Source organism: Leucopleurus acutus, assembly GCF_964270905.1.
Source record: "Leucopleurus acutus genome assembly, chromosome: 3".
In the NCBI taxonomy this organism is placed as follows: Eukaryota; Metazoa; Chordata; class Mammalia; order Artiodactyla; family Delphinidae; genus Leucopleurus; species Leucopleurus acutus.
In genome coordinates, this window is record NC_139145.1 from 143,945,319 (window position 1) to 143,959,271 (window position 13,953).

A 13,953-nucleotide genomic window follows, 5' to 3' on the forward strand; every position below is an offset into this window, starting at 1 on the left:
AAGAGAAAAGACAACTTATCACTCTGTGTGTGTGTGTGTGTGTGTGTGTGTGTGTGTGTGTGTGTGTTGGGAAGTGGGGGAGGGCTTGGCTTGGTCATGAGGAATATATCTGTTGTTTTGTTTTCTTTAATCTAGGCAGTATAAATCCATGATGCTAAATGCTACTATTGCTCTATGAAAGTTTGAGCTGCTTGAGTCTATTCCAGATTTTCACCAGCCTGCTTCCTACCTCAAGGATGGTAAATGTATCTGACTTAACAGGAGAACTATCTTTTCTGTCTTTTTGCTATACCTCTGGTCAGTCCTGGGCTGAGTGGATCCTAAATTTGAATAACATGAGCCATAACCTCAGCAGAAGCTGTGTTCTCCCATGCAGCACGCCATCCTCACCTGCCTTCTTTCCTCTTCTACCCGTGCTGGGCAGGACTAGGGCGGGCTTCCTGGAACAGTTTCCCACTACATATGCATCTCCTTGCACCCTGATGCCACAGATGCTGCTCTACCTGGGGTTCTGTTCTGGACAGTGGTGGCAGTGGTAGGAACTAATTTTGTTCTGTGAGAAGCACTAGCAATTCAGACCAAATAAATCATGAGTATTGACAAGTTATCTCAACATAGCAATAAAAAAAAAGAAAACCTACACATGGTAGAATTGATCAATGATGAAAGAAAGAAAGAACAAGGAGAGTCAGAGAGATAGAGGGAGAAAGAGACCAGTTTGGATAAACTATTGTTATTTACCAACTCCCTCATGATTAAAAGCATTAGGTGCAATCAAGTGAAATCATTTTCTTCTCTTATTCCTTGGGCTCTATTTAGGAAAGAATAACAGCATCCATAAGAGTGGTTCATTCTCCTCATGCTTTTATTACAAAAGTGACACTAACACATATTAAGGAGGTAAAATTAGGCTCAAAGTTATTTTAAATTCATTAGTTACCCACGATTCATGGGTGTTTTATTTCTTTTGTGCTTCACAAATGAAACTTTACAAAGATGAGACTTTCAAAGACAAGGAACTTTGAAAACAATCTAGTGATAGTCTTTTGTATTATTAGTTTCTCTACAGTTACTTGTAGGTTTTAGAGTGTATTACATTATAAAAATTAAAAGCAGAATTTCTGGTAAGATATTTCCAATTATTCAGGAGCAAGAGGATTAGCTCAGGGATTCTCAATCTCAGCACTATTTCGACTGATAATTCTTAGTTTCGGGGTCTGTCCTGGGCATTGTAAGATGTTTAGCAGCAGCCCTGGCCTCTATTCACTAGTTGTCAAGAGCACTTTCTCAGTCCACCATTTCAATCAAAGATATCTCCAGACATTGCCAAGATTGCCCCAATTTGAGAACTGCTGCATTAACCTGATGCTCAGGATATACTTAAAACCAAACAAAATCCAGTTACCAATGTTGTTAATTTTCCATATGAAAATATGTAGATGAACTAGCTGCAAAAGAAAACATTTTCTTGATGTGTAGTTTCTTGATGTCTGTCCTAAATGCCATCTCAGCCTTTGTTTAAGTATGTACTTGATTTATTGCCTTTATGTAAGTTGCTGAAAGCAAAAAAGATTTTCTGGAATCTGGAGTTGTTAACTAGAAGTACAGAGGATATAGCTAAAGCATTTTTGCATCTTCCCAGGCACTGTGAAAAGCACGTTAAATTTATGTTAGTGAAGGTATATAATTCTGAGGAAGGGGAAAACATGGGGGCTAAAGGAAATTCATTTCTGTCAAGAGCATCTCTACAATTACACCTGTATGATTATAGAGCAATGCATGGGAGTAGTTTTGGCTAAACATTGTTCAGACATTCTCTGACGTAAAATGGTTTGATTTAGGATTTTTCAACGTTATAATGATGCAATATGCATCTACGAAAAACCGAACTTTGATCTTTTCCCAGGCTAGCAATATGTGGTACGATACTCTCTCGTGATGCTCACAGCTTCCAGTCAGCTGTGCAATCATGAGGGTAAACTACCCATATACTTGCAGCCATTCCATCCACATACAACCATCCTGCTTTACTTTCAGTACAGTATTAAATAAATTACCTGAGGTATCCAACACTTTATTATAAAATAGGCTTTGTGTTAGATGATTTTGCCCACCTATAGGCTAATGTAAGTGTTCTGAGTACGTTTAAGGTAGGTTGGGCTAAGCTATGATGCTTGGTAGGTGAGGTGTATTAAATGCATTTTCTATTTAGGATATTTTCAACTTACAATGGGTTTATCTGGATGTAACTATCATAAGTGGAGAAAGAGCTGCACAAACTCATTAACAGCTGGAATTAATAACAATTTGTTCAAATAAATTTGGAAAATAAATTTCAAGTAAATTTCAAGATAAAATGTTTGTTTTACTTAAATATCTTAAACTCTGAGATCTCCTAGATTGTGAAATGCCTCTTCTTAAGAATAAACAGAAGCCCCATCTTTAAATCATTAAAAGTTAAAGAGGTCCTGCAAATTAATGTAAGGGGTTAGTAAGGGAGAAACTGGATGTAAATTATGTGAGAACTCTCTGTACTATCTTCTGAATTCTTCTGTAAATCTAAAACTGTTGTAAGAAATAAAGAAATTAAGTCTATTTTTTAAGAGATGGTGCAAATAATATGCACTGATATGGATCCAATTATCAAGGGGGAAAAAGGAGAATTAATATTGAAAATATTTAACAGCTGGAATTGCACAGGCACCAAGCAATCAGAGTGGCTGCTGACCACACATCCAGCTGAGCTGGTGTGTAGCAACTTAGTATTGGTTCAGGAAAAAAGCAAGGTGCAAAGCAGGGGTTTCCATTTGTGCAAAAAGCAGGGACAGAAAGGATGTGCGTGTGTGTTTATTTTTATATATTTGTATATGCACAGTTAGAAATATACATAAAAACTGATAACAGTGGTTGACTGACTCTAGAGAGGAACTGGGTAAATTCACCATGTAGTTATTGTTTAAAGCAGGTCAATTTTGAGAGTAAAAGGGAGCATTATTAATAATTATTCCAGAACAATAGGCATGAACTTGTACTGTACTGATAAGTCAGTATTTATGATCCCCATAGAACTGGGGCATGAGGGCTTGGAGGGTCAGGGTTTAGAGCAGGCTTACTTTTCCCTTTTTCATGAAATACATTGCTCTTACCCTCTTTTAAACTTTTTTAGAGTAAAAAGAGCCCTAGAAAATGGAATGAAATGAGAATGAGAGAATGTCAAAAAATTTTTAATCATTTTTGCCTTTCTATCATTATCATAAAGAAAGAAATCTAGCTATTAAGATTAAGGGAGAATCTGGGTGTTGAAAATTTTATCTGATAAACTTATTAAGAGTTGTAACAACTAAAAACCACTAAAGCTAAGCAGTCAGTATAAGAGATTAAATAGTTGTAGAGTTCAAGCTATTGATTTACGAGACATATTAGTAAGTTCAGATGCTGTTACTGTTTCTTCAACGTGTCCCACATAGGAACCTGTGGCTCTTTCTTTCCCTGTCTTTCAATATACAGTTGAAAGTTTCAGAGCGGGGGAAACCAAACTCAAACATCATAAACTCTATGATGTTATCCAGCAGTATGTTTGTTTCAGTCATATTAATTTAAAATTAAGATGCAACATTAATGATTGTAACTTCAGAATTTGGTCACCTGGAGAAATGATGTTATGTGACTAGTGAATTCAAAAAAAAAATTCATGATGGCAGACAATCCTTGGATGTATATTACATGCAATTCTTGATCTAAGAACTTTATATGCATTAACTCATTTAATCCTAATTAAAAAACAAAACCCGGTGAGAAATGGTACTCATTATTCTCATTTTATAGGTAAAGAAAACTGAGTTTCAGAGAGGTTAAGTAATTTGCTTGATCACACAGCTAGTGAGTAGCAAAGTCAAGGCTGGAACCCAAGTCAATGATTTCAGAGACGTTGCTATTAACCATGATACTGCACTGCCTCCTGGTTTTGAGTTGGCATCTGGGACTTAAATTCCAAATCAACCACTTCCATATTTTCTAAACTAAAACCAGGGTGTGCAGTTTGACAATGTGTTAGTGTGTCTCATGGATTTCCCCCCATGAAATCCAAGTTGTGAAGTTGTTGTGACTAAATAAGATATCACTTAAATCCTTTAGTTTCTGTTTTGTCACCAATGCAGTGAGAGAGGTAGAATAGATAATTTCAAAGTCTTCACTTTCTTTGTAAAAATAGGAAACCCTCCCAGGTTCCAGGCATTCTTTAAAGTGCCTTACAGATATTGATTTCTTTTAAAGCCCTATGACACGACTCTTTATTCCCTTAATAGAGGTGAGCAAACTGAGGCCCAGGGCGCTTATATACCTCACGTTACAGTAAATAGCTGATCAGACTCAAAACCTGGCTCCCTAGTCGATGCTCTTAACCACTCTACTCTGCAGCCTCTTATTCTGGACTAAACTGTAGATCTAGAATATAAATGACAAAATATAGAGGGAGTCTAGAATAAAAGATTCTTCCCTAGAGACAGACTTTCTTCCAGGTGGGGAGAAAATTTTTGTATTGATGCTTTTTTATGCATCTTGTGTTAAGGTTTAAAGTCCTTTGCAGCTATGATCTCCCAGGAGGCACAGGGTAGGATCCGTCTTCACCTGTTCCCTCTGCCAGCACCCAAACTCTCCCTGGTTCTGCTGCCTTCCTGCCTATTACCTCCGGGGATTACTTGAGGATTTGAGAAAATCATGGGGATAAAAAAAATGGTCAAAGGAGGCAAGGTAGAAAACAAGATATTTTCAGCAACTTGGATGCAGGGTAGTAAATTAAAGAAGCAAAACCAAGCTGGAAATTGCTCCTTTCACCTCATTTTTGCCTCCTGCCTAGGTTGCTTACCCCAGTCCTGAAAGACTATAGTTTGGTGTGGAGAGAAACTCTTGCTGAAGGGGCCATTTCTTTTAAAATCACCATTCACAGTATTCATCTCAGTGCCAACCTGAACAATTTCCCAAATATATTAGAATCCCGAGAGTTCTATACAAAGGGGAATGAGACAGTTTCTGGACTTTGGAGCCCGAGACAGACCTGAGTCTGCACCCCTGTCCTCACAGTTCCTGGCTGTGAGCCCTTGAATATGCTACTTAACGTTTCTAATAATAATTTCCTTACATTGAGCCCAGGCTGAGGGCCAGGCAGGCACTTTACAAATTCTATCTCTAACACACATGACAATTCTGGCAGATATGCTCTCTTATCCCCATTGTACAGATTGTGCAACTGAGGCCCTGCTAATCAACTAGGATTCCAACCAAGTTCCCATGCTCTTACATGATGTCCTCCTGCAGTTTCAACCTCAATCCTCTTTCCTGTGACATGGAATTAAATAATACCATCATCCAAAAGAATGAGATGAGGCGACATAGATAACTTGCCTGGTTCAGAATCAAGCATACGTGTTTACGCGCTAAACGGTGGTTCTTAGTATTAGGAAAGGAAGTAATACAGGGGCATGTAGCAGGGCCTGCTGTGCTACATGAGTTAAGAGGAGGGAGCAATTCCTCCCAACCGGACAGGATCTGGTTTTGTAGTATCTGAGTGGGGCCTTGAGAGAAGAAATACGCTTAGCAATGACAGGTGAGGATAGGAAGCAAGAAAACGTTTTCTAGGTGAATTTTAAGGCAAAAAATGGAAACTGTTGTGGCTACCTGTGATTTTTTTTTTCTAAGCCTCAGATTTTCAAATATATTCCTAAAAGAACTAGAAAAGTTCAACTCCTGGCTTTTGAGAGAAAAAGCAAACCCACCATGAATTCTTACAGGTTACATGGGATTATAGTCGCAGAGAAAGGTGACTGCCTGCCCTCTTTACTAGGTAATACCCTAGTTCTAGACAGGGGGACAGAGACTGGAGAAACCAGCACCTGGAAATGAGATTTTCCAGCCTGTCCCTGCACTTTCCTTGTCACCTTCCCTGTGCTCCAGACTATGTAAATGAGCGCAATCTGCCTGCTAGTCTGGTTCCAGTTGAATCGTTTACACTCATATGTATCAATAAGTAGAAAAACTCATTTTATTGCTTATGTATAAAACTGAGTGGGTTTTTCTGCCACATCTCCCTGTTAGGAAACAGATGGACCTTCAATATAGGTGGGAACAAGAACAGGCTTGCAAACACAAAATGTCAAATGTGGCTATGCTGTGTGAAGCATGCAGCCCAGATTTACAGAAGAGCTTGCTTTCATTTTTTAAATGCAGTTCCTATTTAAGAGACTCAGCTATAAAATATGGAAGAGGTCATTTCTTAGTCACGTTCATATTTTTTCAAGTTCAACAAAACACATAAATACCAAGTTCAGAGTAAATCCAACAAGAGAGTTAGAGAACCAGTGAGAGGAAAGGAGAAAATATAAGCTGTGACTTAACAACAACAACAAAAAGCAAGTCAGTCTAAGACAACCAAAAAAAAAAAAAAAAGTCTAAGTATCATAGCCCTCCCCCTTCAAGAAATTCTCACAACTTATTTTGCCATAGAGGAAGATAAATGTTACAATATCTCACGAACCAATCAGCGGTGCTGCAGGCCTCAAACCAGGAAACCCTTTAAAGTGTAGTACTTTAAATTGTGCAAGTGAGACTTTGGGCTCTCAGTGAGTTTTTGTTCCCTGTGCCTGCAGGATGGGAAAGCGAATGTGAAGTCCCTCATGGCGAAGTTTAACACAGGGGGCAACCCCATGGAGGAGGTCTCGGTCAACAGCAGGCCCTTCAAGGTCCCGGGCCAAAACTCCCCTTCAGGAGTACAGGTCAAAAAGAACTTATTCAACAACCAAGGAAACGCCAGCCCTCCTGCAGGACCAAGCAATGTGCCCAAGTTTGGGTCCCCAAAGCCCCCTCTGGGGGTGAAACCTTCTTCTGAGGAAAAGCCTGACAAGGAGCCCAAACCTCCATTTCTAAAGGCGACCGGAGTGAGTCCCAGGTTTGGACCGCAGGCTAACTCGGCCGCCAGAGACCCCGAGGTGAAACCGGGATTTCTGAAACCTGGAGGCCCCAAGCCCATCAACTTGCACAAAGAAGATTCCAAACCTGCGGTTCCCCGGGCTCCTGGGAATAAGCCTTCACTTCACAGTGTAAACCAAGACCATGACTTGAAGCCACCAGGCCCCAAGCCGGGGTCAAATCATCCAGCCCAGGAAAATGAACCGAAGCAAGTCTTCCCAAAGCTGGCTGGGGCTAAAGGCAAGTTTATGTCAGCCTCACAAGATCAGGACCCCGCGCCCCTCTTCCCCAGACCTGTCTTTGGCCAGAAGCCATCCCTGAATACAGACGACCCCCAGGAAGACGGAAGCCCCACCAAGACTGTGGCTCCACAGAGAGGCCCCCCGGCCCCCCTGGGAGCCAAGGCCAAATCCGGCCCTTTGAAACCAGCCAGGGACGACCTAGAGAATAAAGAGCGTGGAGGCGAGACGTCAAGTTTTCCTTTTCCTGGAGTCGTTCTGAAACCTGCTGCAAGCAGAGGGGCCCCAGGCCTCTCCAAAAATGCTGAAGAGAAAAGAGAAGATAGGAAGGTGGATGCTGCTAAGAACGTCTTCCTGAGCCAAGTGAATCCTGAAGAGCCGGCCTCTGGGGCCCCTCCTGCCAAGTTCCTGAAGACACCTTCGAAGTGGACAACGGCAGGGCCCTGGGGCCCAAGTCAAGAAAAGGAAAAGGAGGACCAGAATTCAGCCACCCCCAAGCGGAAACCCCTGCCCTCCTTGTTTACCCTGGGCCCCCCTCCACAAAAGCCCAGCAGACCGCCGCACGTTGACTTGACGAAATTCCGGAAAGCCGCTTCTGGACACAGTGAGTTCTTCTCTCATTTGCTATTTTGCACATGTTTTTTTTCCCAGCAGAGGGTGATCTAGCTTCCGGGGAAAAATTTGTAACAGGGAACTGATGCCGTCACCGGTACTCCTGTGTGTATGATGACTTTTGTTTGGCATTTTTTTCCTCTGGTGTGGGACGTCTGAGAAGGTTGAAATCCTTGGTTTTAGGTCGGCATTCTGTGAGGAAGTGCCTTGGGGGGCTGATTTGGGGGGCGTGGGGAGAAATACATCCATTTGATTGCCAAGTGGTTTTGCTTAATGATAAGCATTTCTTTTACTTCCTTTGTTGGGTTTCATTTCTGTTGAATGCGACTGAGGTGTGTTCCCTCTACTACCACAAAGGAGTTAGAAGGTGAGCAAACCTCTAAGTCAGTGGTGGATGCCCAGGGGACATTTGACTGTCACGGCTGGAGGGTGCTACTGGCGTCTAGCGGGTAGAGGCCAGGGATGCTGCAAACATTCTACAATGCACAGAGCAGCCCCGCCCAACAAAGAATTATCCAGTTCAAAATGTCAATGGTACAGAGGTCGAGAAACCTTTTTCCAAATGATTTTAAATGTCCACAAATTTATCATAGGTCTCCTAAGCCCAATATTCAAATAAGAGATGCACAGGACTCTTGTGAAATGGTGCTTACTGTTTCATATTTCAGCTGTTTTCTATTGCTCCGTCAGCATAAAGTTTTCTGAACGTTTCTGATTCATAAAGTAGGACATAACTAAGATAATAAGCCAGACAAAGGGATACATGATTTTCCTCCTGGGTAAATAGTTCCGTTTTCTACCAGAGATGTTACCACCATCCAATGGCACAGGCTAAAAGTTGATCCTGAATGACTTGGTAAAGATTTGTAACCCTCATAGTGATGAAAGGAGCTCACTTATGCTTGAAATGATTAATATTTTAGGCAAATAATGGACAACCGTTGTTTATGGTGAGAAACGAAAAAGGATACTTACGAGTGACCACACCACAACTATATATATTTTTTACTTACGAAAGTGGATCTAATTAATGCAGTTCTGGGTATAAAGGTAGTTCATTTCTATTTTGGCTCCGTAGAAGCATCTCACAGTGTCATCTTCCTGAGACCAATATTCTCGCTGTCAACCAACATGTTAGGAATCAAATCCCCCATTAATCGGTCTCGTAGAAAGCAAGTTTGGAATGACCCCGTGATCACCTTTCTTCTAGAAAGAGTTAGCCTGTTACACTTGTTGTGTCCTCGTGTGTCACCTTCTCATTTTAATACTGGGCCATAACTCAGAAATGTTGTTTTTCTGAAACCTTCTAAAAAAGCCCTTTCTTAATTCCCTGTCGTAGTTCTGCGCCTCCGGTAAAAAATTAACTATCATAACCTCCATTTTACGGCTCTGAGTTCATGCCAAGGAAACTGTCCTGATGTGAAGCGGAAATCCTTGAGAGTTTTTTCCACGTCTTCCATCTTTATTTACACTCCACTACCTGGTTTGAGTGGTAGTACCCAGATGGCTGCTGTTGTGCTATTGAAATGCCCGTGAAGTCCTCTTTTGGCTCTGCAGTCCTGGCAAGGTCGGCCTTGATCTGATTTTCAGTGCCGTATAGCTCCAAGAGACCCAGGCAAAACTGCTTAGGAAGCCAAGTTGATCCTTGTCCTCTTTTTCCTCCTTCTTGCAACCCTGTCCCCATCCTGACATGCCTCCCCCCTGCTCATGTGCCCCATGACACAGTTTAGATTCGAAATCCTCTCGTCAATGTACCCTACCTCCACCCTCTGATCCCTCGATATATATTATGCTTCAAAGTGGACCCTGTTCCTTCTTCATCCACCTCTTCCACAAATCAAAACTCAATCTTCTTAATTTGAACTGATGTCAGGTTGGCGTCAGGATAAAGTAATCTGATTCATAACTTTAAATTCTGAGTAACACCCCTTTACAGCATTCACATTTTTTTTAAAGCATTTACATTTTTAACTTATTTTTTAAATAGAAATTTACATCTGGCTCAAAAATGATATAGAGTAAAAAGTACTTTAGTCCGTCTCCACCATTTCCTGGGTCTCCTCAGCCTCTGCTCCACAGAAACCACTCTTCTTAATTTGTATATCTGTCCGAAGTTTCTTTGTGTTTACACAAGCAAATATAAATACAGATATTAATCTCCTTGCTTTTTACTGAATAAGTAAAATACTATATGCAACGCTTTGATCCTTGCTTTTTAAAAATAAAATTCCTGTCTATCTTTCCACATTTTAATAAGAGGTTATTGAATATTCTTTAAAGCTACATGATATTCAGGTAAATGGATGACTCACCTAATTGATTTAACAATTTGTATTGTTTCCAAACTTCTGCTCTTCCAAACAGTGCTACAGAAAATAACCTTGTATATGTGTCACAAAATGAGCATTTACTTTCTGAACACAGAGAATTTCTTAATAATCAGGTCTGCTGACTCCTAATCCTACCATTGCTATTTTTCCTAAACCATACTAAGTAATTTAGTACTCCATTTAGAAAGGTTAAACAAAATACCAGAATTTGAAAGTGTATAATAGCATTCAAATTAACTGAAGCTTCACCTAGTAACTCTGTAGGTTTTCAAAACTCTAGAACTTTTTTCTTAGGCTTCTACATGGTTCCTTCCTTTCCAGGTTCACATCTAATTCCTTAAACCTCTTCCCCAGATCTACCTTCCCTCTTTTATCATCTCTGTCCAATATATTAGCCATTAAGCGTGCTTATCATTTATTGAGGACTTGTTACATATTAGATACATGTTACCCCTGTTTATTCCTCCCAAGAAACCAATGAAATGGGAATTCAATGAGGAAATTAAAGCTCAGAGAGGTTAGGTGGCTTGCCCAAGGCCATAATGTGACTAGGCAAAGACAGGGCTGGTCCTCCTGTCTCTCTGATTTCAGAGGCTGTGTCCTCCCTTGCCACCCTCCTTGCTACGGTCCCTCTCTTGAAACATAGGATATTATGAGATAATAAGTAACGCATAAGTGAAACCCAAAGAATCTTCATTCTTCTCCCTTTCTCTGTCCTTTGGTTAAAACACGTCATTTTTTGTTTCACTATAAATACCACCATAAGCTCCATGTAAACAGAGGCCAGTCTGTTTAACATTATTTATTTGGGGCATAGAAATAATATATTCTTTTTGATTGCTCAGATTTGTCCCCCCACCGAAATCGTTTAATCAGAATTTAGTATTCATACTCTTTATAGCCTAGCAATTACTTTGAAAATGATTTGCTTTTCTGTCTAGATTCCCAAAGAAATCTGTCTTTAAGATTTAAAAACAGCCAAGATGTATCTGTGTCAATCATTTTATCACCAGTATTTTCTGAGATGATGTTCCTCTTAGCTCTCAGACATTTTCTGTTCCATGAATAAGGAGGGCCCACCACTTCTTTTGATCCGGCTGATGGATAACGAGCGCATCTACTCACTCTAATCCAGTGTGATAAATTTGTCTTCCCTTCAGAGCTGTGATTTGAGTTCTGAGTATTGCTTTTAATCCCCTCATTTGTAAAATGAAGGTTAGCTGTGCCGGTCTTGAGGGCAGTCCTTGCTGGGGACCTGAATGCTGTTACATTTTCTGACATCTCGTTAAGAGCCCTGTACCAGGACAAGGCCAACCATGGCAGCTCATTCCCCCTTTGTCTCTGGGAAGATCCTGTTGTGGTATGTAGGGCTTTTATGCTATAGGTTGTGCCTTGACCTTCCCCAGGCTGTTCACCACATCTGAGTCCACTTCTCCAACCTGGCGTGCATTAGGTAGAATCCACAGGTTTTCCTAGGATCACTGTCTGCCCCCCCATCTTGCTTCTCAGCCTGGGGAACAAGCGGAAAGCTTCACCTGCCTCCTGTGGCACCGGACTCTTCTGTTTCTTCCCTTAGCCACTAATTTTTGAAGTTCATTTAATGCAATTATTTTCCTTTTCTTGTGCCATGGCTCCTAGTGAGTTTGGGATAATGTTTATCTTGCCTTATTTTGTTTTTCCTATTTTATTTGGGAATTGGAGGAGGAACATCCTGTAAGTCCCTCCCTCATTATTTAATACCAACTAAATATTTCAGTTATAATCCAGGAGTCAGCGGTATTTCCAAAGGGACCATAGGTTCACCCCTTCACAAGGCAGGCAGCAAGATGGCAGAAAGGAAACTCATGTGACTTTGAGTGCCCACTGAGAGCTGTGTTTCGTATCCTCTGGACTGTGCTCACTGGTCATGGATACTTGGATGACCACTCCCTATCCCCTCCCCAAGTCTCCTGTTCTGAGGAGTCTTCAGGACGCAATCAAGAAGGGGCTGGGGGAGATCCAGCTACCCCACACGGGCTTCACTCAGACTGTTGATAGCATCTGACCTCCACTAACCTGCAAATCCCTGAGAGCAGTCATATTTTAAGCTTTTAACAGCCAATCAGTTTATACTTGGACTAAGAGAGGATTCGAATACTGACTAGGCAGATGAGCCAGGAAAAGGAAAGGACCACTGAACTGACCCCTAGGGAAGGCAGATTCCCCCTCTTCAGGGCCACTGTCAGCACTGAAAAGTCCCCTAAGCATACTGAGCTTCCTGGTTTCTTGCTGGGCGCTCAGTTGGGCCATCAAAATTCTTTCTTAATGGCCTGGGCATCAGCTAGTCTTTTAATATTAATTTTGACACGATAAACCACACTTATTATTTAATTTACAGGAAAACGTTTCCTTACAGTGATATTCACCAGGCCTGTAAAACAGACGATTGTTTTCTTAACTATGAGAAGAGAAATTTCTGTAAACCCAATTTGGAGCAACATGCCATGATTTACCATGATGTAATAATAACTCTTCCTGTGATCAAGAGGCTAGAAGTCGGTATATTTTTAAGCCACTTACAAAGGAAAATTTGGAAATATTGCCCAACCAACTGGCACTATATCAACGTTTGTAACATGCGCTAGATCAAAGAAGCTATGACCACTTGTAATATAAATGCATATTTTGTTTTACAGTGGCTGACTTACCCTTAAAGTATAAAATGCATATGAGATGATTTAATATATAAAAAATTTGATCAACATTATTTAATTCTTAAGATAGGCATGCAAAGTTGTTAAGAGAGTAAATCCTAAGAGTTCTCACACAAGAAGAGACTTTTTTTCTATTTCTTTAATTTTTAGCCATATTCAGATGATGGATGTTCATTAAACCTATTTTGGTAATCTTTTCATGCAGTATATAAGTTAAATTATTATGTTTCTGTAGACTCCTTAAACTTATACAGTACTGTATGTCAGTTATATTTAAATAAAACTGGAAAAAAACAGGCATGCAACCCTTACAGGTAAAAGCATTAAAATGAAATTGCAATTTACTTGAGGAAGGAAGGGGGTCAAAAAGAAAGTCACATCTAAGAGTCAAATAAAAATACGTATGAGTCAAGTAATCAAATACCTGAAAGCTTTTCCTGATTTACTTTCAATTGTGCTTACACATAAAAATGCTTTTAAAGAAAAGCATTAGATAGGAAGATTGGGACAGATGTACGTGTGATAATTCAGTTACTGGGCAGGAGATGCCTTGCTTCATATAATCTGCTAAAATAATTTCCAATTCAAGCCAAATAAAACCTTTTTTTGTTTTAAGAATTGGAATTCCAGAATAGTCATTTGCCATTGAAGGCTCCTTTTTTCCCCTGATGACAACTGTTTCTGAATATGATGAGTTCATATGAAAAAAGTACCTCTTTGTGCGTATGTGTTTTATTCTCAAAACAAAACGAATTAACTTTTATAACACAAGAATAACTTCAATTATTAGAAGAGCAAAAGTATGCCTTCAGGAGCAGAAATCCAGCTACCTGATTTTACAAAAATATCTGGAAATGTTTTATCCTTTTAGAGTAAGCACAATCATGATAGTTGTGGCGTGGCTCTAAAGCCCAGAGAAACATCCAGAGCACTAGATTGTTTGTTCTTCCAATATACGAGAAACAAGGAAGAGAAAAAAGTCCACATGCTGGAGAATGTGACTGCTACATTAACCACTAGTAAATACACAGACAAGAAACCTATTTCTCTTCCATTAAATTGCCACTAAAGAAAAAAGACTATACTTCATTTTGTCTGGCATAGCAAGCTAGAAAAAAA

At 40.2% G+C, this 13,953-nt stretch overlaps 1 protein-coding gene across 3 annotated transcripts in view; it reads left to right on the forward strand.

Moving 5' to 3' along the window:
- The first annotated feature begins 6,588 nt into the window (after nt 1-6,588).
- FYB1 (FYN binding protein 1) overlaps nt 6,589-13,953 on the forward strand; it is a 106,191-nt gene continuing 98,826 nt past the window's right edge. For all 3 annotated transcript variants that reach the window (XM_082837410.1, XM_082837409.1, XM_082837411.1), the window contains exon 1: nt 6,589-7,803. In XM_082837410.1, coding sequence (XP_082693536.1) covers nt 6,669-7,803 — 1,135 coding nt within the window. In that variant the 5' untranslated portion in view covers nt 6,589-6,668. The remainder of the gene's footprint in view (nt 7,804-13,953) is intronic.